Genomic DNA, 23637 nt, shown 5'->3' with positions numbered 1-23637 from the left:
ATCAAGTTCATAGGATCTTGTAATAAAATAGTAGTAAAATAGTAAACATAAATAGTAAACGTGTATTCCAGCATCAAGATCATAGGATCTTGTAAAATAGTAAAATAAAATAGTAAAAGACTAACAATACTAACAAAACGTGAGAAGTCCAAGCCCCTCGCTTTACAGACAGAGAAACTGAGACCATGAGAAGTAAATCTTTGCAATAATAAATACTAGCATTTATAGAGCACTCCAAGACTTGCAGTGCATTTTACAAATATTCTCTCATTGGAACCTCACCCTGGGAGGTGGGTGCTATTATCTGCAGATCAGGAAACTGAATCAGACTGGAGTTATAAGACTTGACCAGAATCACACAGCTAATAAGTGTCTAAGGCAGAATTTGAACTCAGGTCTTTTTTTACTACAAGACCACCATAGCACCTCACTACCTATCACAGAATCATAGTCTTAGAACTAGAAGGGGTGTTAGAAGTCATTTTACTCATCTTCTCATACTATAGATGAGGAAACTGAGTCTCAAAGACATTGTCACTTGCCCAGGGTCCCATAGCTAGTATCTGGAGCAGGATTTGAACCCAAATATAGTCTATGCAGTCATGAGTTAAAATCCTAGGTCCAGCACTTACTATTTGTGTGACTGTGTTACCCGTCTGTAAGATGGGAATAATATTTACACTACCTATATCATAGGATTGTTATAAATGAAAAATTCTGTTATCTTAAAGCACCACACAAATACAAGTTAATAATATTAGTAACCAAATATTTAGGGGTTTTATTATCTATGTTGGAAATAAGACTCAGAGTTCAAATTCTTATTCAGTGTCCAATGTGAGAAAAGTCAACACGCTAGTTTAAAATGACTTGCCCAAGGTCACATAGCTAATAATGTATCCCAGGCAGAAACTAAACCTAGTTCTTCCTGACTGTGAGGCCAGTTTTCTACTGTCCACAATATGCTATAATTGATTATTATAATGATGTATGTACATTTTATAATTATGAATTATCCTAATGAAAAAGGGAAGAAGATTCTGAAATATTTTAGAGTCTTTTTTCTTATTCTTTATATACTGAAATACTTACTTTCAATGATGATTGTTCAGTTCACAATGAAAAATAATTGTTAAAATATTGTCAAGAGTTACAATGGGGCGGCTAGGTGGCGCAGTGAGTAAAGCACCGGCCCCGGAGTCAGGAGGACTGGAGTTTGGTTCTGGCCTCAGACACTTAACACCCACACACAAAAACTATCTGTGTAACCTTAGGCAAGTTACTTAACCCCAATTGCCCTCCAAAAGGCAAAAAAAAATTTTTTTTAATTAAAAAAAAAAGAGTTACAACAATGCCAAGGAAGATGAGTACTGGAAATAAATAGATTATAATCCAGTGATATGACAGTTGGGGGTCACTTAAAGCCCGACTGTAAAGGGTTGAGGACAGAGTCAGTAGGGAATAAATGGAGACATCAGGCATAGGCAACTGTTTGAGATTTTCATTTTTAACATGACCTAAACAATCATCAACATAAATATTTCAATATACAAAAAAAACAAGAAATATTGGTTATATTTATATATATATGATATTATATTTATAATATAATTATATTTATATATAATATGATATCATATTTATAATATATAATATAATTATATTTATATATAACTTTTATATACTATATTCTATATATTGCATATATAATATAAATATATTATACTTCTCATATAATAAATGGCAAATTTTTCTTTTTTTTTTCTTTAATAATACCTAGGAGCAGCTAGGTGGCTCAGTGAATAGAGCACGGGCCCTGGGGTCAGAAGAACCTGAGTTCAAATCCAGCTTCAGACACTTGACACACTTACTAGCTGTGTGACTTTGGGCAAGGCACTTAAACCCAATTGCCTTGCCTTCAACCCTCCAAAAAAAAAAAAAGAAGACTACCTGAAGATCAAATTTAACAAGGTGGTAACAACACTGCACTCGTTGTTTGTACAGATAATTTTTATTAAGAAGTTGAGCAGATTGCAAATTAAAATAACTCTGAGCTACCACCCCAGACCTTTCAGATTGGCTACTATGACAAAAAAGGAAGATGACGAATGTTTGGAAGGATGTGGGAAAGTTAAGACATTAATGCACTGTTCGTGAATCTACAAAGCAATTCGGAACTATACCCAAAGGGCCATAAAACCATGCATACCTTTTGACCTAGCAATACCACTATGAGGTCCGTAACCCAAAGAAATAAAAAACAAAAAGGAAAAATACCTACATATACAAAATATTTATAGCAGCTCTTTTAGAGGCAAAGAATTGGAAATTAAGAAAAATGTCCATCAATTGGAAATGGCTGAACAAGTTGTTGCATATGATTATGATGAATACTGTTGTGCTATTTTTAAAAATGATGAACAGGATGCTTTCAGAAAAACCTGGGAAAACTTACATGAATTGATACAGAATGATATGAGCAGAACCAAGAAAATATTGTATCTAGTAACAGCAATATTGTTTTGAGAGTGATTTTGAGCAAATAAGTTATTTTAACTATTACAAATACCCAAATTAACTATAAAGGTTATATAAAGATGCTATCTGCATCCAAAGAAAAAACAGATAAATAGAATTATGGATAAAACAACTTTACATATATATGTCTGTGTATATATATATATATTTACATATATTCATATATGTATGTGTGTGTATGTGTCTAATGGTAGCCATCTGGAGAGGGGGAGGAAGAAAAAATAGGAACTTACATGATAATCTTGTATTTTTGAAAGAAATAACAAGTTGTACATAGTAGATTTGCAGTTTCATGTGCAATCATCTTTTTACTGTACTATGTTATAGAAATGCTTGTTTTATTCCATAAATTAAGACTGAAAAAAAGAGTTTAGCAGAGAAGGCAAGAAAGATGAGATGGGAACTAGATGGATTAGAAGCAGAGATGTGCTAGAGCCAAGCAGTATAGGAGCTGATTGTTAAATTTTTCAGTGGGAGCATTTTTGGATCAGAAATTAACAAATGCTATAAATCGGGACTTGTTTATTGCTTTATTAATTGTCTAGACTTAAGAAAGTGAGGGAAAATGTTAATAATACAGATTAAACTTAAAAGTTGGTGTATGTACTTTTTTTTCCCTTGGAGAACCAATTGTTATACTCTTACCAGCACACCCCTGATGAGGAGAGTCAAAGGAAAACTTTTTTTTTTAAGATTAAGGCGATTTGACCATATTCAGAATCAGGAGGACTGAGCTCAAATTCTACCTGAGACACTTATTAGCTGTGTAACCCTGGACAAGAGGTCATTTAATTTCTATAAGCCTCAGTCTTTTCACTTGTAAAATGTGAATGGTAATCGTACCTCCCTCCCAGGGTTGCTGTTCGGATCAAATGAGATACCATTTATACTGTGCTCAGCAAACTTAGAGCTGTATAAATGCTAGTTATTATTATAATAATATGCTAACATATATGTACTCTATATAATATTATTATACTATAATTATAACCTAATTATAATAACATGGTATAACATTATATTACATTTTATTAACATAATTATTATAATATAACAACATATTTCATCATATAGAATATTTTACCATTATATATGGTATAATAATGACATATCGTTATTATGGTTATATATGATAGTATGATATTTTATACTACTAATAATTATATGACATATCATTATTAATTTTACCATTATATATGGTATAATAATGATATATCAATGACATACTAATGATATATCATTATTAATACCATAATTGTTATATAATCTATAACAGTAATGTGTTTCAGTGTAGAGGTATGCCAGATTTGAAGTCAGAAGATCCAGGTTCTAATCCTGCCTTTGGTACTTAGGTCCATGTAGTCTCTGGTATATCACTTAAAGCTCTTAGCACAATGCCTAACACATAGCAATCACTATATAAATGTTGAGAATAAGCATCATCACCATTATTATTTATCAAGATCTGAGTTTACTCATGTATAAGGATAGGGCAGATCCTAGGAATGTGACTAGAGTCTCACAGAGAATGCAAAGTACCTTGAACAAATGTAAACAGCGAAAGAAGCTGTTTACTACCCCCACAGGAACACTTGTACATGACTCTGGGCCATCCCTGGCTATGTGACTTCTTGGTTCTGTTCCTTTGTAATACCTAGCCTGGTGTTGGTGAGGGGGTCCATCACACCATTCCGTCCTCCTGCTGGCAAGGACTAGGTCTTCTGAATAAATTCCCCCAAACAACCCAACTAGCCTAACAAACCCTAATAAACCTACATATATTTACTACCAAGATGGCCCAGGCCCCTCTTTCTTTGCTGTCTAAGTATTCTCTCAGAGGGTCCATCTCCCTACAATTGGTATATCAAGGCAGAACAGATCAGCCCCCTTACATCTGGTCTCACAATTGGTGTAGCTGGCAGGACAGTTTGCCCCACTACAAATTCTGTGTCCTTTCATCTCACCTGTAAAATGATGAACTCTCAAGTAACCTTTCATCCCTAAATCAGTGGTTGATAAAAAGAGCTAATGATAAATTAAACTGAAAGAATCTGAGACAGAGGAGATGCTTGAGGGAGAAAAGTTTTGGAAGATGTGAGAAGGGAAAGGACCAAGGATACAGGCAGGAAAATTAGCTTTGCAGTGTGGCCCACCCTTCTATGACTGGAGGAAAGAAGAGAGCATTATGATCCTAAGAAAGGTTTTAGAAATAGGTTATGAAGTCAAAAACACTCACATCAGATAATCTCGATCTTAGTGAAATGGAAAACTAAGGCTATATGGAGGAAGTTGAAGGTGAAGAGAAGAGAGATTTGCAATAGGCACTGTGGAGAATGGTTAGTGTAAATCAGACTGCTTTGAAAGTAACATGTTGAATTCATTTTATATCTTTTTAATAAAAGCAAGTTACACATAATCAATCTGTGGTTGCACATATAATCCTCTTTTCTGTTCTACTTTGTATATAGAAACACTTGATTTTAGTGTTTAAGAAAAAATAAGGGGTGGTTAGGTGGCGCAGTGAATAGAGCACCAGCCCTGGAGTCAGGAGGACCTGAGTTCAAATCCAGCCTCAGACACTTGACACACTTACTAGCCATGTGACCTTGGGTAAGACGCTTAACCCCAATTGCCCTCAAAAAAAAAAGAAAAAAGATATGCTAAAAAGACTTAAAAAAAGAATGAGATAGAATCTAAGAAGGGCAGGGTAGGAAGATGACTGAGTAGCAATGAGGGCTCAGCTGGGGTTATGTATTTTTATGAATTTTTAATGAGTGGAATTAGTTCAGTTTCATTATTTCCTCTGATGATGCTCAAAAACCCTGGGAAATTTCCTCCATCTTCACTCAGCATCTCCCTCACTCTGGAATATGCTACATCTGATCCCTGAAGATGACAAACATAGAAACTCTGGACAGACAGATAAGCCCCACACCAACAGAGAGCCTAAGTGAGAACAACCAGGATCCTCAACCCTGCTCCTCTGAGCGGCACCTGGCCTCTGCCCCTCCATTCTCCCCTCATGGTCATTCTGCTGTTTGAACAAGGATATGCCAGCTCCGTTCCTTTTGTCTGATACTTTGATGTACCCCAGCTAACAGCAGCCCTGGGAAGAGTAGCTGAAGCAAGAAAGCCCCACCTCACCCAAGCTGTTCTCTGCAGTCCCCAGGGAGGTTCCAAAATGTTCCACACCACCTGTGTTGTTCCTCAACCTTCGCACCCCACTGAGCACCTCTCCTTCCACACTGTGCAGACAGAATGCCAGGATTGCTATTAAAAGTAAACTGTTTATACATAGAACAAGTCCAGCTCAGGCTAACTTCATTCTCTATTCTAGTACAGTTATTTGGTTGGCATACCAGGGAACTGTCTAAGACAGAATTTGGGCTTCAGCAGAGCATGTATCAAAGTCTTCTATAACAGAGAAATGTGGGGCCTAGTGCTGGTAGGTGAATTTGCAGTGGTTTGGACAAAAGTATATCCAAGGAGAGTTTAACCTATCCCTGGCATCAGCTTTGTTAATATGACTTTTCCCCCAACTAGTTATCTACAAAAGAGAACAGAAGAGGCTTTTTGTGGGAAAATTGGGGAACCCTAAGCTCCAGAGTATTTTAGTTATTACTTAGCAAATAATCATTACCCAGTTTATAGTTGAACCTTTCAGGAATTAAAATTATGAGGTCTTATGGAATATTCACTATAGGATAGAGTAGGGTTCCCATAGAGTCCCCACACACAGTTCTGTTGTTCATGGGAAGCATAGTGCAAGGAAAAGATCAAGCCCAGGGATATTTATTATCTAACTGGGAGGATTGTGTTTTTGTTCTAAAGACTTTGACACCAGGGGCTGAGAATCTCCACCTGGGGAGGTCAGAGGCCTCATAGTCAAGTCTCTGAAGGAACAAGACAGGACAATGTAAGGGGAAGTTTTGGCTTATCCCAGCCAAGGGGAAGCACCCAACCAGTGTCTGATGGAAACTTAAGTCCGACAGGACAGCAGCCAACGGAGCATGCCTAAGTAGAACTGAGCAGAAACTATAAAACCACCAGGGGGCAGCACAACGTCGCTCCCATCCTATACCTGTGTTCTTGTGGGTATGCCCTTCTGCACATGTTCCCTACCTATGCCCATTTTTCCCACACCCAGATTTATGGGAGAAGTGACTGGAGGGAGCTTTTCTTATGTTAATTCATTAAATGTATTTGCTTTGAACTACTTGTGGTACTCTGACTGACCATCTAAGTTAACTACATCAGTGTAGACTTGTGAACGGTTTTATTGGGTGCACACCCACAGAGTCTGGGGGAGCCATTCCTGTCTTCCCCTGGAGGATCCATGAGTCGGGAGTTTTCTCTGTCAAATTAGGGGCAGGTAGTTTCAAAAAAAGAAATGTAAGCTGTCAAGAATCATATGAAATAATGTTCCAAATCATTAACCATAAGATAAATGTAAATTAAAGCATTCTGATGTTTCATAAAACTACGTTAATCCATAGGATAAGCAAAGACACCAACAGATAAAAATGCTGAGTGCTAAGGAACTTTGGGGTACAGGCACACAAATGAATTGATGACAGAATGTAAATTGTAAATTTTAAATAAAAATGTAAATTGAGGCAAGCATTCTGTAAAACAATTTAGATTTGTAACAAAAAACTCTAAATTATACATAATCTTGAACCCAAAAATACTGCCACTAGAAATACATCCCAAGAAGCACATGGGCATTGGGAAATGTTTCATATATATAAATATAAGGGTGTGTATATGTATGTGTCGCATTCAGGGCATCCCCAAAAATCTTAGTGCAGTTTTGAGTTTAAAACTCACTGAGATTTTGGGGAGATTATATACTGAATACACATATATAGTGCTAAGACGTGTGTGTGTGTGTGTGTGTGTGTGTGTGTGTGTGTGTGTGTGTGTGGTAAAGAACTGGAAAAAAATAGATCCTCTTAAATTAATTAATGACAATAAACTGAAGTGTATGAACATAATGATACTATACAGTAAGAAATAATGAATCCAAAGAATTCATAGAAACTTAGGGAAATTTGTATGAATTGATGCAGGTTAAAGTATGCACAAAGTATTTTACACAATGACCCCCAAAATGTAAAGGAAACAAACATTGAAGAGCTACAAACTAACCATTGTAGGGACCACTCATGAGGATTGATAGAAAGAATAACTCTTGTCGCTCAGCATATGTTTTCAGACATGGCCAATCTTCCTTAATTATGCTTACTTGTTCAAGAAGAAGTTCTATCGGGGAATGGAATGATGGAAATGACAGGGATACAGAGAAAATAATGCCAGGAAAACATTTTTAAAAGAAAAATTATGAGCGATAGTCAGAGATTATAAAGTATATTGTACCATATAATTAGTTTAATAACAATTAAATTAAAAATCATGGCAGAGAGCCACTTGTCAATTTCACCTTGTTACATATGTGCCCAATGGTCATTGTGTCTTAAGTAAAAATGTGTCACTAGCAAGGGAAAGGAAAAACAAAAAAAAAATGGAGGGGGCTGGACAAGATGACCTCTAAACTCTATTTCAGTTTTAAATCTATGGTCATCTATGACCTCTGGTCTTAATGGAGCTATAGCTCTCTGGAGGAAGGTCTCGAAAAGAATGCCACAGTGCTTTGTACTTGGACCTATACAATTAAACATTGCTATCAGTGACTTAGAGGAAAACTAGATGATAGCTAAGAATCATTCCAGTTCTAAATCCAAGGATTTTATGGGAAGTGACTGGGTCGTGAGTGAGAGGAGTGAGGAAAGGAGAGGAGAGGAAGTAGAAATAGCCAGTGTAGACTACTTTTGCAAGGAATTTGGCTAAGAATGGGCAAGGAGATATAGGGAAATAGTTTAAAGAGATGATGGGGTCCAGTGAAGGTTTTTTAAAGATGGGAGAGATTTGGGCATGGAATGAAGGAACCAGTTGATAGGGAGAGGTTGAAGATTGAGAGAGGGCATGAATAAAGATGCATTGTGTTGGAGAAGATAGGAGGGAATGAGGTCCAGCTCACATGCAGAGGCTTTGGCCTTGGCAAGGAGAAGGGGCACCCCTTTATCAGAAACTGAGTAATGGAGGGGAAAGGGAGTACATATCCCCAGATGAAAGGGGGTGAAGGAGAGAGACCCGCAAAGATGGTGGAGAAGCTAAAAGAAGTACAGCCATGTTCTTGCCCACAATTACTCCACAAAGATCTTGAAAATCCCTCAGACCAAGCCTTGATCAGTAAATCCAAGAAAATAAATCAGGGCATCATTTTTTTCCCAAGCCACATCTATATAGGGAAACAGAGAGGGCTGTGAACAGTGGGGATGGGATCTAGACAGGAATAGCCGCTCTGAGCTTTCCAGCACAGGAATCAAACGAGGGTCTGCCTATTCTGTTTGATGAACAATGGCAAGAGGAGGTCACAGATTTGGCACAAATTAGCCTAACTTCATGCAAAGGGCAGGAACAGAACTGGCAGCTCTACCCCATGCTAGGTTAGAGATCCCAAGCAGACCAAAGTGGGGACCTGCACCCAGGGGCATTGGTCCAGGGCAAGGAGGCACAGGCCCAAGGCTATGTACTGAGTAAGCAGCAAATACAAAGCTTGTGGGGCACTGACCCTAGCATTAGCCCTACCACAAAAGCAGAGGGAAGACTAAGAGGGAGGGAAGATTAAAGGAAAGATTCACCCTAAGCAAAACAAATTCTAATCATGAAAGCTAGACCACAAAGAAGGGATTGAAAGGAGGGGGAGGAAAGGAGGAAGAGACAGAGAGACAGAGAGAGAAAGAAAGAGATAGAGAGAGAAAAAAAGAAAGAAGGAGAGAAAGAAAGAAAGAGAGAGAGAGGGAGGGAGGGAGGAAGGAAGGAAGGAAGGAAGGAAGGAAGGAAGGAAGGAAGGAAGGAAGGAAGGAAGGAAGGAAGGAAGGAAGGAAGGAAGGAAGGAAGGAAGAGAAAGAAAGAAAGAAAGAAAGAAAGAAAGAAAGAAAGAAAGAAAGAAAGAAAGAAAGAAAGAAAGAAAGAAAGAAAGAAAGAAAGAAAGAAAGAAAGAAAAGAAAGTCTGTCATTGGGCTCTGATTGAGAGCAAATTGTATCCAACCTTCTACACCTTTTTGGCTTTCTAGAGAAGGGGAAGGAAACTTCTACACAGTGACCAACCACCATTTCAGTGGACTCAGAATGAGACATCCTACCCACCCCTCCTGACATAAAAGTAATAGATACAGGGTGCAGAGGGAGACCATTCCTTAGACATGGCACCCCATCTCCCACCTCTGTAGCTTTGCACAGGCTATCTGCCATCCCTGAAATGTACTCTCTTCTCACTTCTATTTCTTAGAATTCCTCGGTGTGACAATGCTACTTGCAGCTGCTGTGGGCATGTAACACCAGCACACAGGAGGGCTGCTAGCAAAGGTTCCTTGATCTGTTTTTCTAAAGGAAAGCAACTCAAAAGGATTCAATAATCTTACTTTAATCAAACATATATATCATTTACTGAGTTCAGGGGGAAAAGTCAGCACCCTGAACTTCAGAGAAAATACAAACAGAAATTACAAGCAGAAATAAGAGTATAAAGACAAAGAGACAGGGTTTCTAAACATCTGAACAAATAATACAGACACCACAGATCAATAGACAGATCCAGTCTGAGTATTACATTGTACATACCAGTTACCAGAGGGAGAAACACGATCTGAGTTTTCAAAGCCAGGAGGCTCCTTAACAGCTATCCAGAGTCTCACCTGGCTACGTCACTCCAACACTCTTCCCATGAGCCCCAAAGCAAAATGCTAACCTCAGAGTATATATACCCTTCTTCAGGGTCACAACCCTCGTGACCCACTGCCTAATTACAAAGCAACAAAAGGTGTGGGCCTTCCTAAAAAACAAGTCTCCCCTAATCAAGTTTCTCTTGTTGGGCTCCACATGAGGCCTATTAATGGGTGGGGAAGATCTTCAACTCCCATTAACATTACACTAGGCTGGCTCCCCATTACTCATTTCCTTTTCCTTTATCATCCCAAGGCCTGCCTGCTTCCTATCTCATGACCATTATCTACTGCTTTTAACCGGTGTTTATAATAATAGCTAATAATAATGATAATCTCTGGGATCTACATAGCACTATAATTGTTCCCTCATTTAATACTCACCACAACTCTGAGGTAAGGGGCCATTTTACAGATGAGGAAACTAGGGCAAGAAGCATTAAATGACTTGCCCAGTTCCATGCATCTAGTAAAAGCCTGAAGCAAGATGTGAATTCGGGCTTTCCGATTCCAAATTCAGTCCTCCATCCCCTGCAGCACCTAGCTGCTTTTATCTTCTTCCTGACCCACTTTGAAAAGGAATATCATCTCAGAAATTGAGCATCTTTGCTCCTATTGTTCTGTCTTTGAAAAAGGAATACAGTTTTTTTTTTTAGTTTTTCCAAGGCCTTTCAATGCTTGTCATAAGATTCTTGAGATTCCTATTATTAGGCCTCCTCTCTTTTGTTCCACTTAGGTCCCACAGGAAGAGACAAGATGACAGACGACGCACTCTCCGTTTCAGTCAGACTGACCTGGCCAGCTGGTCCCTGGCCTCCCATAGCTCTCTTCCTACCTCAATGCCTTGGCACAAGTGGTCCCCCTTAAAACACTGTCTCTTCCCCTGACCTTACTTAATAGAGTCCCTCCTTCCTTTCTGGCTCAGCTGTAACTTTTACTGATCTCATTGTTAATATTCTGCCTCTTAAAATTACATTGAATTACAATTTGCATATGCTTTTTGTTTATTTATTTGCATGTATGTTTTATCCCACCACCACCACCCTATAGAGAGTAAGCTTTACGAGAACAGGGCCTGAGCCATTTTCATCTTTGTCCTGTATGTCCCTGGTACTTAGCACAGTGTCTTGCAGATAGCAGGTGATTAATAAATACTCATTGATATATGTCTTGCATAAAGTGGGTGCTTGAACTGAATTGAATATAGATGCTAATGATAGATTCCTGGGTGTACAAAGGACTGAAACAAGATCCACACACATTCCAAAGGAAAACCAAACTTGGGCTTATCCTGGGGATATCATCACCAGAAAATGAAAGAGTGGATCTCTGGGGTAAAGAGAAGACAAGAGCCTAGAGAGATGGGAATGTAGGACAGTGAGGACTAATGGCACCAGGGATGGGGGAACTGCACAAATGGAAGTAAGAATGGAAAGGAGATGAACAGGATTTATCCTCCATCCTCCTGCCTGACACCAAAATCTTGCCTTTACCAGATTAAGTGAAAGGTAAGATGCTGACATGGGGGCATGGGAAGGACAGCAGAAGGCTGTGGAGGAAAATAGGGAAGGGAAAGAAAATCATAAATGCTGACAGTGTGGAAAGAAGAAAGGTTTCCATGACCTAAGTACGGCTCATCTGCTTGAAGGGCATGAAGGTTGTCAATAGGTAAGGAATATAGTAAGATACATTTAGTAAAAGACTAATAGATAAGCTGTGGACAGCCAGGTGACACAGTGGTTAGAGCATTGGGCTTGGAATCAGAAGACTCCTCTTCATGAGTTCAAATTTGGCCTCAGACACTTACTAACTGCGACCCTAGGCAAGTCACTTAACCCTGTTTGCTTTGGTTTCCTCATCTATAAAAGGAGTTGGAGAAGGAAATGGCAAACCACTCTAGGATCTTTGCCAAGAAAAACAAAAAAGTCACGGAGTCAGGCACAACTGAACAACAAATAGATAAGCTCTATAAGAAAGAAAAAAAAATTGAGCTTCCTGACATAAGGACGATCAAGCTTTTGAAGTATTGAACTTCCAGTCATTGAAAAGGTTTAAATAAGGACGAGATAATCATCCATCAGAGATGTTGTAGAAAAACATATCTTTCCCATTGAGAAAAGAGTCAACTAGGTAAGTTCTAACCTCCCTTCCAGCTTCAAGATTCTGAAATAAATTGTATCTTGGATTCCTATTATTTGTAGTGCAAACAGATAGTAAAATGTTACATGATTAAAGGGAAAGTATTCCAACCTTTGTCAGTCATTCAGTTCATAAATCTGTGCCCTTATGGTAAACAAAATATGTAATATTGATATTATAATGTGGTGAATTGAATATTAAATTAGTGAGCTTTATTTTAATTATAAATCCCTACGTACTCTTTGGAAACTAACAAACTAAATAATATGCAAACAGGAAACTAATTCTATCTGCCTATCTAGATCTTGGTTCAGAATTAATTCCATTTACACCTATCTTTCCCTCCTGTCCATATCAACCCTACCCCTGCCCATTATCTTAGTTACTCAGGTCCCAATCCTGCAATTTTTAACCCTCCTGTCTATGACCTCCTATCACACACCCCCTAAAAATAAGAAAATGCAATACTCAGCAAATTTTTAGACTATTTTACATTTCATTAAAATAGCCTTCCCTTACAAACATTATCTTCTTTGTAGAGAAGAACTCCTGTGTCATTGGAGACCAACCAAAATATTCTTAGGAAGCTTTTCCAGGTAGCAACTAGATTAACAAAATGGATCAACTAAAGGAAATAATTATAGCAGTGTTCTGGTAAATGTTGAACAACCAGCTCCCCAAAAAATTGTACACAGAACAGATTTTTAAGGTGAATCTGAATTATTAGCATTTGCTCTATCATTTTCTTAAATCTAGGCAATCAACAAAACTATAAATCAAGTCCTCTTGATCTATATCATTCACCCATTTCCAAGGTGCAAATGTTCACACCGAAAATTGAACAATGGGCTCCCAGGAGCCATTTGGAGCTATCTTCAATGCAGCCCTGAACAGCAGGCTCATTTGATTGTCTCAGAACAGTATAATAATATAAAACAGATTAAGATGAGATTCTAATGGTCTACCTTTAACTGGCTTTTGATACTTCTGTAGTTCTGGAGCCAGGAACCCACTGAAAGGTCCAAGACAACCAACTGCATTGACAATGGCATCTTCGTCATCTAGCTCATTCTCTTCATCACTGTCTCTGTTCCTGCCAAGCCGCCTGTGAGAGAATTAAAAAAAAAAAGGAGTGGTTGATTTTTTAAAGAACATGTTCTTAACGGGTTGCCAATTTCCCTGTATAAATCATGCTTGCAAATGTGTCTGATTGCTTTGGAAACTACATCAAGCCATCCCAATTTGCTCTGATATTCTCTCTTATGGGAAGTCTATGGGAGAGGGGGTGGTTTCTGATTTTCCATATGGTGTTATCCTTATAATATTGTCATTAATGAATCTTTCATTAGCAATATCCAATTCAGTTCAACGAAGATATATTAAGTGTCTACAATATTCAAGGCACTGCGTTAGTCTCTATAGGTACAAAGATAAAAAATCAAAACAGTTCCCTACTTCAAGGAGCTCACGTTCTATATGAAGGCAATAATAGTATCTTCAGTCCTTAAAAAAACACAACTTACCCAGAAACTGAAGTGGGTTTGACTGTGGCTGGGAACGGAGTAATGTTGTAGGTGTATTTCTCCCTTAGCTCTGCCAACTGAGGGAAAGGGAACTGGGCCATGGAATAAACAGTCTGAAAAAGAGAAATGCTAGTTTGGCAATGTTATCTTTAAGTGGTTCTTCATTGGTCCTAGAGAGTTGTTGAATCTCTATGGAAGCTTTGCAAGAAGAGACACTTCCCCTCATGTGAAGGGGGAGGAAAAAGTTTTATACTTTCACAGGCAAGCAGTCATTTTCATAGGTCATTATTCAAATGGAATGAGTCATTTTTCATAGGGAAGCAGTCATTTTCATAGATTTAGAGTTGGGAAGTCTGGATTGAACCAGGACTCAAACTTATATCTCCTGGACTCCAGTGTTCTTTCCATTATACTATGTTGATGAAAAACAAAGGTTCAGGAACATCAACAGTGCTCAGGCATCCCCACCACATAGAAGGTATCACTGTGCTTCTGTGACATTCACTGCTTTTCTCTAATTTGGGCAAGAGGGATGAGGAGACAGCAACTAAAAATAGACATCTAAGATCAGAGTTTTTTGGTAAACATTAAGTCTGGTGGATGATCTTGTGATTGAGCAAAGGGGTTTTTTCCCCCAAACATGTCACCTTTTTCCAAGGCTGTGAATGAGTTTTGAGGGAAGTTGCTAATTGCTCATTTCAAAGGAGAAAAAAGCGTGAGAAAAAAAAAAGGTGGAAACCATGAGCTGTTAGTGAAATGTCTAAATATACATTTAAAGAAACCACTTGCGTTTTTCTCACCAGCCAGAGTACTGAATTCTCCATCACTGAAAAGCTTCAAGAGGGAACTAGATGACATTGAAAAAATGAAAAATGCCCACATCTAGTAAGGAGAGACAATTATTTACTTTTATCCATTGGGATCTATGTATCTATTTCAGCAATGATGATCATTATAATCAAGTATCAAAATAAGGCAAATTCGGAACCAGACCTCCAAAAATTCATGTATTAGCACAAAGGGTCAAATGAATTTTTTTAATTAATGAAGCATATTCAATCACATCGCTTTCACAGAAAGTTTTATTTATATTGCCGAATGATCTTAAAGTTTAGAGATCATTTCTCTTACCGATCTCAACTTTTAATTGTATTCATTTTTTTTTCTGAGACCACTACTAATATCCAGTTAATCTATGATAATGCTTTTTCCCTCAACTTCTCCAGAAATTCATTTGGCAAAGCAATTGACCCCAAAGCTAATCTTCGAAGTATCTGCCTAACAATAGTCAAATGTCTCTGAGGCTTCAGAAAATCTATCTGGGCAGTACTAGAATGATACAGACCACTTATAAACAAGAGGGAGCACAGCACAGTGGAGAGTAGTGGACCCAGAGGCAAGAAAACATGGGCTTACATCCCACCTCTGACACTTCCTCACTCTGTGACCAAAAATGAGGCATCACAACCTCTCAGAACTTTAGTTCTTTATCCATAAAATGGGGATAATAATGCTTAGAGTGCCTACTTCATAGGATTGTTCTCTCACAAATCAGATCATATATATATGGCATTTGCACAAAGCCCCATATAAATATCACATATTATTATGTACTCTTTCCCCTCCCTTAAAGAATCACAGAATTTTATAGCTGTAATGGATCTCAGTGGCCATCTATTTCAAACCACACGCAGAAATATACATATGCTATGATAAGGGTCTCTAAATCTGATGTCTACCAGTGCCCTAAGGGGTTCATGGATAGATTTCAAGGAGTCCATGACGTTGGATGGAAAAAAAAATTACATCGTTATTTCAATATAATTGGTTTCCTCTATAATCCTATGTATTTAAAAACATGTCCTTAATAATAATAAATAAAACTGTATAGAAACATTTAATAATAATAAATACATAATCTCATGTTTTTAAATGCATTTAAAAACATTATCCTGAGAACGGGTCCATAGCTTCTTCAGATTGCCAAAGGAGCCTATGACCCAAAAAAAGGGTAATAACCTTTGCTACACAATATCTTTAACAAGTTGTCTTTCCTTAAAGATCTCCAAAGAGAAGGAACCCACTACCTCCCAAGGTGGACCATTTAACTTTTGTATAACTCAATTGTTAGGAAGTTTTTCCTTATGGTAAGCTTTAAATCTCTGTCTTTACGGTTTTCATCGACTGTCCCTAGTTCTGCCCTTTGAGGCCAAACAGAACAAAATCAGAAAAGCATGGGGGAAAGTTTATACATTGTAGCCTTTCAAGTAATTTTAAGACAGCTATCATGTTTGCTCTTTGTGCAAACCACTTTTATTCAACGCATTCTCACAGAGCATGGACTCAAGATCCTTCCCCATCATGGTAGCTCTCCTTCGCTTAATCTATATCAAAGTAAGTGATCTAATTAGAACTCATAAAGGATCTCAAGGGTGAAAAGAGGGTTATAATAATGTTATTTTAATTTTTATAGTATTTTATTGTTTACCAAGTATTTCTGCACACATGATATCATTCGACTTTTACAATGGCCTTGTGATGTCATTGGACACATCCATGACTGGAGGGTATAGAGTAAGTCTTATATAACCGATCTTCGTGGAAACTGTAGGGCAGATGGCAAGGATTAGGACACTGAATGCAAGGTGATTGTAAGGGACTTCTGTAGCTCTATGATTTCATGCTCTAATTCTAGCCAGAAAATAAAGCATGGCTATGATACTTCATCCACCAATTCCCTTTGCACCTGATTTAACCTTTCTTAAACCCAGAGGATACAGATGTTCTCCAGATAACTCTCCCGATTCCCATGCAAGACAACTCAACCAAAGACATCTGCCAGACTAGAAAAAAGCCCAGCTCAGGGTAGGTTTCCTTTTTAATCAGCTCAGCAATTCTGACTTCTTTATTACATCCCTTAAACTTTCAAGTCACTGTAAGAGTGGGATGGACTGAGTTATCATCCTCCCCCACCTAAATGATAAGATGGTCAATCAATATCACTCATAGACTAAGTATGAAAAGTCTTTGCAAAACATTCAATGAAAGGAAATTATGCCAGACAGGAAATCGATTTCAAATGGCTGAGAAATTTCCTCGGAGTCTCAGGGTTATGAATAAAAGCATGGAATCAGGGAGTTCCAGGAAGTGGTAAACCATAAGGGAACAATCCAGATTCTCAACTGATAGTCTTGGGAAGAAGCATACCAGTGGGGCTCAAGCCAATGCCATTACAGTTACCTCTGACTTCTCAGGGGTAGCCCCAGGACCCCTTGAGGAAAATTAAACCTTGTGCAGGGACCCGAGACTCAACTCCTCACATAGGAGAATGGGATAAAGATGAGCTACGTGAGAAAACAAAGTATATGACTGAAATGCCCTTAAAAATAATAGCACCGAGAATGTTTATAGTACTTTGTATTTTTTCAAAGCAATTCAAATATGTTACCTCGTTTTCTCTCAGAACTATTCTCTCAGAACCAGGTCTCAGAAAATGAGACACAGAGAAGTTTTTAATAGTTTGCCCACAGACATATCCAGGACCAGAAGCTGGATCTCAATTTCTGACCCAGTATTTTTCCATTATGCCACATCTTTTCCAATATGTTGTCTCCTTACTAACTTATTCTAAGTTATCTGCCTCTGTGGCTTGTGTCATATTATTTACTCTGAAAGTTCTCATTTCTTTCATGTTTGTCTAAGGTTGGACAGTTTTAGTGTTTATATATTCTTTGGCATAGCCCAACAGCCACAAGACAGATAGCTTTGGGGAAAAAAAATCTATTAAATGCTTTCCAATTTGGAAAATGTTCTCATTCCTAAAAGTTGTGAGTTCCTTTGTGTCTTTAGAATTAAAAAGTGACCAAGTTCTGGTACTTTTATGACTGTTTGTGTCAATTGCTTCCTGTGAAATGGTACTAGATACTACATTCTACCAATTATCTCAGAGGCAAAGAATCTTGGAGTGGGACAATATCCCAGAGGCCACTGAGACAACTTCACTCCCAATGCAGAGATTCCTGCCAAAGCATCATTGAAAATGCCTACCCTGCCTGTACCTCAACACTTTGATGAATGGGAGTTCCCTACTTTGTAAAACATCCTGTTCTCTTGTTAGACAACTCTCGTTTTTAGGAAGTTTCTTTTTATTGAGCCAAATTTCTCTTTGTTATTTGGAATTCTGCCCTCTGGAGCCAAAGACAGGTCCAAACCTACTTTTTCACATTCCAACCCTTCCAACATCTGAAGCTGCAATCTGAGTTCCTAGAAATTATCTTTCTTCCAGACCAAACATCATCAATTCCCTTGACTATTCCTGATATAAGTTTGAGACCCCTTCACTACACTAGGCACCCTCTTATGGCTGCTCTCTAGCATGTTAATGTCTCTTTAAAATGTGGCACAAAGAATTGTATATAATACTCCTGGTGTGATGTAAACATCATTTAGTACAGGGTGACAATTCTCTCCCTTAATTAGGACACCATATTTCTATTTGGACTGGACCTTTGATGTAAACATCACTTAGTACAGGGTGACAATTCTCTCCCTTAATTAGGACACCACATTTCTATTTGGACTGGACTTTAGATTTCAAAGAAAGAAACTCCCTCTGCCCACAGAGATCAGCAACTACTCTGCAGCTTAAAGAATTGCTTGAGGGATGGCTAGGCGGTGCAGTGAATAGAGCACCAGTCCTGGAGTCAGGAGGACCTGAGTTCAAATCCGGCCTCAGACACTTAACACACAAAAAACTAGCCATGTGATCTTGGGCAAGTCACTTAACCCCAATTGCCCTCCAAAAAGCAAAAAAAAAAAAAGAATTGCTTGAGACACTGAAATGTTAAGCAACTTGCTCAGGTTCATATATCCAGCACGTATCAAAGACATGAGGAACCCAAGTCTTTCTGACTCTGGGCTGGCTTTCTAGCAACTATACTGGGCAAGTCACTTAAATTCTGCTTACCTTAGTTTCCTCATTTGTAAAATGGAGATAATAATATTAGTGCCTATTTCCCAGGGTTATTGTGAGGATCAAATGAGTTAATAACTGTAAAGTAGGAGCACAATGCCTAGCACATATAATACATTATATAAATGTTAGCTATTAATATTATTACACCACACTGTCACCCATGTATACACACAAATGATCAGCCAGCCAAGTACATTCCACCAAATGCAATTAGCTGGTTTCACAAAAATCCATTATTATAGCTCAGACTCAGCATGTTCACATTAGTACTCATTCCCCCATACACACACCCCAAAGCTACCTGTCTTCCAAGTTTCCCTATTATCATCACTACCTTTGTGATCTTCCACGTTCTCAGTGTTATCCTAGGTTCCTTCCTTTCCCTCACCCCACATGTCTAAGCAGTTGTCCAACTGTGTCGATTTTACCACTACATCCTTCCCATCTGACCCTTTCTCATTACTCATATAACCACCACTTCAGAACAGATTCTCATCCCCTCTCACCTGTACTACTGCAATCATTCCTTAATTGGTCTCCCTGCTTCATTGGTCTTAATTGGTCTCTCCTATTCTAATCCATCCTTCACACAGATACCAAAGTGACTGTGTGGTCTGATTTGTGTTGCTTTTCCTCAACCTTTTAAATAAACTCCAGTGACCGCTACCAGGTCTGAATCCCAAAGAGATTTTAAAAAAAGAAAAGGATATAGAAGTATAAAAATATTTATAGCAGCTCTTTTGGTGATGGCAAAGAATTAGACATTAGCAGCTAGGTGGCGCAGTGAATAGAGCACCAGCCCTGGAGTCAGGAGGACCTGAGTTCAAATCCAGCCTCAGACACTTGACACTTACTAGCCGTGTGACCTTTGGCAAGTCACTTAACCCCAATTGCCCTGCCTTCCCCCCTCCAAAAAGCAAAAAAAAAAAATTGGAAATTGATGGGATGCCCATCAATTGGGGAATGGCTGAACAAGTTTTTGTATATGATTGTGATGAAAAACTATTGTGCTATAAGAAATCACAAGCAGAATGCTCTCAGAAAAAACCTATAAAAATTTACATGAACTGATACAAAGTGAAATGAGTGAAACCAAGAGAACACTGTATATATTCACAGCAATATTCTATGATGATCAACTGTGAATGACTTAGCTATTCTCAGCAACACAATGATACAAGACAATTCTGAAGAACTTATGATGAAAAATGCAATCCATCTCCAAAGAGAGAACTGATGGAATCTGAGTGCAGATTGAAACATATTTTTCCTTTACTTTTCTTTATTTTTATTTGGTTTTGGTCTGTGTTTTCTTTCACAACATGGCTAACATGGAAATATGTTTTTCATTACTGCACATGTATAACCTATATCAAGTTGCTTGCCTCCTCAATAAGGAGGGAAGGGAAGGACAGAGAGGGAGGGAAAGAATTTGGAACTCAAAAAATTTTTTAAATGAATGTTAAAAATTGTTTTTACATGTAATTGGGGGAAATATAAAATATTAACTATTAGATAGAGAGACAGACAGACAGACGAATGGATAGACTCTGCCGCTAGAAAAAAAAATATAATCTCTTTTGTTTGCTACATAGTTGGCCCCATCCTGCTTTCCACCACTCTCCAGTCCAGCTGAACTGGTCACCCCACTGTTCCTATCACACGATTCAACTAGAGAGATCAAGAAACAGTTCCTGTTGGAGGTGGCACATGAGTTAAATGTTGAATAAAGCCAAGAACTCTAGAAGATGGAAATAAGGAGGGACTGTGCTCCAGCTATGGGGAAGCCTGTGCATAGGCATAGAAGTGGGAGACAGAATTCCAACTTGGCAAAATAAGACAAGCTGACTACATTTTAAACTTTTTAAACTAGTTGTGTGTTTCAAACACAACAACCCATATACAGGCATGGGTTTATATCTTTGAGGATTCATTTCTCTTTAGTATGCTACCTTTTAAAAAAACACAAAAGAGAAACATGCAATGAAACAAATCTGGTCCTCCCTCTTTCCCTTCATTCCTTACTCACCTGCATGAGTTCATTGCTTTCAATTAGATTGTCCTCCAGCATCTCCTGAGTCAGTCTTCCCATGGTACTGTAGAATTCATCAGCTGTTTCACAGCATTCTATCTGTCTGTATTAAAAGAAAGTAAGCTCTTTCTGAAGTCTACGTCATGCAATTAAATAAACATTACCAGGATATACACTTCAAGTCATTGTCCTCCATTAAGAGGCAACAAACTACAATAATGTACAAAATGAAAAAAATCCTGACCTGTAATTCTACTCTGACACATAAGAACTGACATTTTGACATAAGATTTGTGAAACATTTTGCAAACCTTGTCTTGCTTGATCTTCACAACTGTGAAGTAGGTACACCTAGAAGAACTATTATCCCCATTTTGCAGGTGAGGAAAGTGAGGCTCGGTGAGTTTGATGGCTTGTAAGTATCAAAAGGGGGATTCAAATCCAGATCTCCCTGACTCCAAATCCAACATTCCATCTGGTGTGACACATTACCGCTATGTGCCAAAGGAACTAATGTTGATCTGAAATACCACCCAAATCTGGTTGCTAAATTTGCCTCCTGTGGACACAATGCTCAATCTGAAAATTGTTGTTGTTAATAGATGGTTTCATTGAGAATGTAGAAACTAAACCATAGAGGAAGTAAAAAATGAAAACTGACTGTTTCAATGACTTATATAGAGTATCTCAAAAGTCCTTGTATAACTAGCTTCAATAGCTTAAATGAATTAAGCTTTCATAGCTTAACATTGCACTAAGACTTTGGGGATAGGCTATATTTTTGTGATTGCATATAACTCAGCAGGGCCTCATTAAAAGTAAAATTTTCTCCATTCCCCTCAAAGAACTTATTAAAAGGCACTAGAATGGTGCAATATAAAATCTCCTCTTTTTTCCAAAAAGAAGAGAATTCCTTGAGACCAAGGATCCTGGGTATTTCTATTTCTACAGATAGGCTGAAGAGCTGATTTTGGTCTTATTTCTTTTTCTGGGTAGCGGAAGATGGAACTACTTACCACCATTAATAAAACATGTATTAGGAAGGACAACTATTTTTCCCTCATGTGGTGATGTACAGTGAGCCATCCACATATTCTTATTCAATCCCTTTGTGACCAACAAAATACTTTGGGCAAAAAAAAAAAAAGATGGGCAACAAAAAAGTGTGATGAAGAAAACAGACCCTTTGTAGATTTGCCAATCATATTCTCCTAGTGAGTTGTAAGTTAGAGGGATACAAATTTAATAAAAATAGACAAAATCATTAAAAAATATATTACTCTGTGGCTGAAATTTATACATCTGCTGAACTTTGTAGTAATGCTTATAAGTAGCCCTTCCATTATAACTACATCAATAATATATAGACATATAGTTTATATTACATTCTTTTTAGATATTTCAGTCTTAATAGAATTTATTTTAACAATGAGCTACGTCTAAATTAAGCACCTGTATGAGATCTTATCTCTGTGGGTTGATTGACAGAAATAAAATTTATATTATCTCTTTTCTTCCTCTTCCATCATTAACATCTGAATATGTAAGCCAAATCAATGATTAAACACATTCTATACTGGTTTGCTATTTTAATTCCTTTCAGTCCTCTCCATTGGAAGTCACTCCTTTTCCCACTCCAATCAGCACCTACCATGGTGCATGACATATTGTAGACATCTGAAAAGTGCCCATGACTGCTTGACTTTCTTGCTGGATCAGGAAGGGGGATTAGCATATTCTTTGCAACCCAAAGCTTCTTCCAGACCAATCATATATCTCTGTTCCTTAGAAACCTCTTTTTTCTCTTGAAATCCTTGCAATCTATTTCTCCATTCTTTCTCCATCCTTATTGTTACCATCTACAGGCCTCCAGGTCACTCTCCCAACTTTCTCAATGACTTTACCAACTAACTCACAGGCTTTCTTTCTATCTCATTACTAGCCAATACCCTAGTGGACTTGATCATTCATGTTGATGACCAACCACATTTCCTCAACTACAATGACTTCATTCTCCACCTCATTTTGGTCATATACCTTGGAACTTACCATTTCATGAAAGTTACCACTAAAAAATCCCCATCTTCAAATACCACTGTCTCATCACAATCTCTTATCTTCTACCTCTTTCACTCATACTACACCAGCTTTTTCTATTCATTGAGACTTCTAGTCCACCATCATATTGTCCCAATCAATCTCTCCTGTTCTGGTTTCACTTACTTCCATAGCCATTATTGATTCTAAATCCACTTTAGTGATTGTAGCAGCAACAACACTAGCATAGCCAGCATGGCTGCTAGCATAGGTTCTTAGATCTGCTTTACTAGGAAAGATAGCTGTTTAAGAGGTCCACAATCTTTTTAAGTTACATTCATTAGTTCAGGGGAAAAGTCAGCACTCTGAACTTCAGAGAAAATACAAGCAGAGCAATAAAGACCAAAAGACAGGGCTCTGACTGCCTGAGTCAAAGCAATATTGCTATACACTTTACATACATCCCTGGATTGAGAGAGCCTTTACATCTGAGCAGTTGGGGAGCTCTGAACATATGGCCACTCAGAATCTCAACCAGGGAATCACAAGATCCTTCTCATAAGCAAGCCCCCAAAGCAAAATACCAACTCAGATGAGAGAGAGAGA

At 38.0% G+C, this 23637-nt stretch overlaps 1 protein-coding gene across 2 annotated transcripts in view; it reads right to left on the bottom strand.

Moving 5' to 3' along the window:
* TBC1D30 (TBC1 domain family member 30) overlaps window positions 1-23637 on the bottom strand; it is a 122121-nt gene that overhangs the window by 7413 nt on the left and 91071 nt on the right. For both annotated transcript variants that reach the window (XM_069080868.1, XM_069080861.1), the window contains 3 exons: window positions 20992-21097; window positions 13988-14100; window positions 13430-13569 (listed from right to left, as the gene is read on the bottom strand). In XM_069080868.1, the coding sequence (XP_068936969.1) occupies window positions 13430-13569; window positions 13988-14100; window positions 20992-21097 (359 nt within the window). The remainder of the gene's footprint in view (window positions 1-13429; window positions 13570-13987; window positions 14101-20991; window positions 21098-23637) is intronic.

Source organism: Petaurus breviceps, unplaced genomic scaffold (assembly GCF_028583685.1).
Source record: "Petaurus breviceps papuanus isolate PSGF00001 unplaced genomic scaffold, PetGlider_PUasm1.0 154, whole genome shotgun sequence".
Classification (NCBI taxonomy): Eukaryota; Metazoa; Chordata; class Mammalia; order Diprotodontia; family Petauridae; genus Petaurus; species Petaurus breviceps.
The sequence above is the reverse complement of the archived record's forward strand: the minus strand, read 5'-3'. Positions and strand labels throughout refer to the sequence as shown.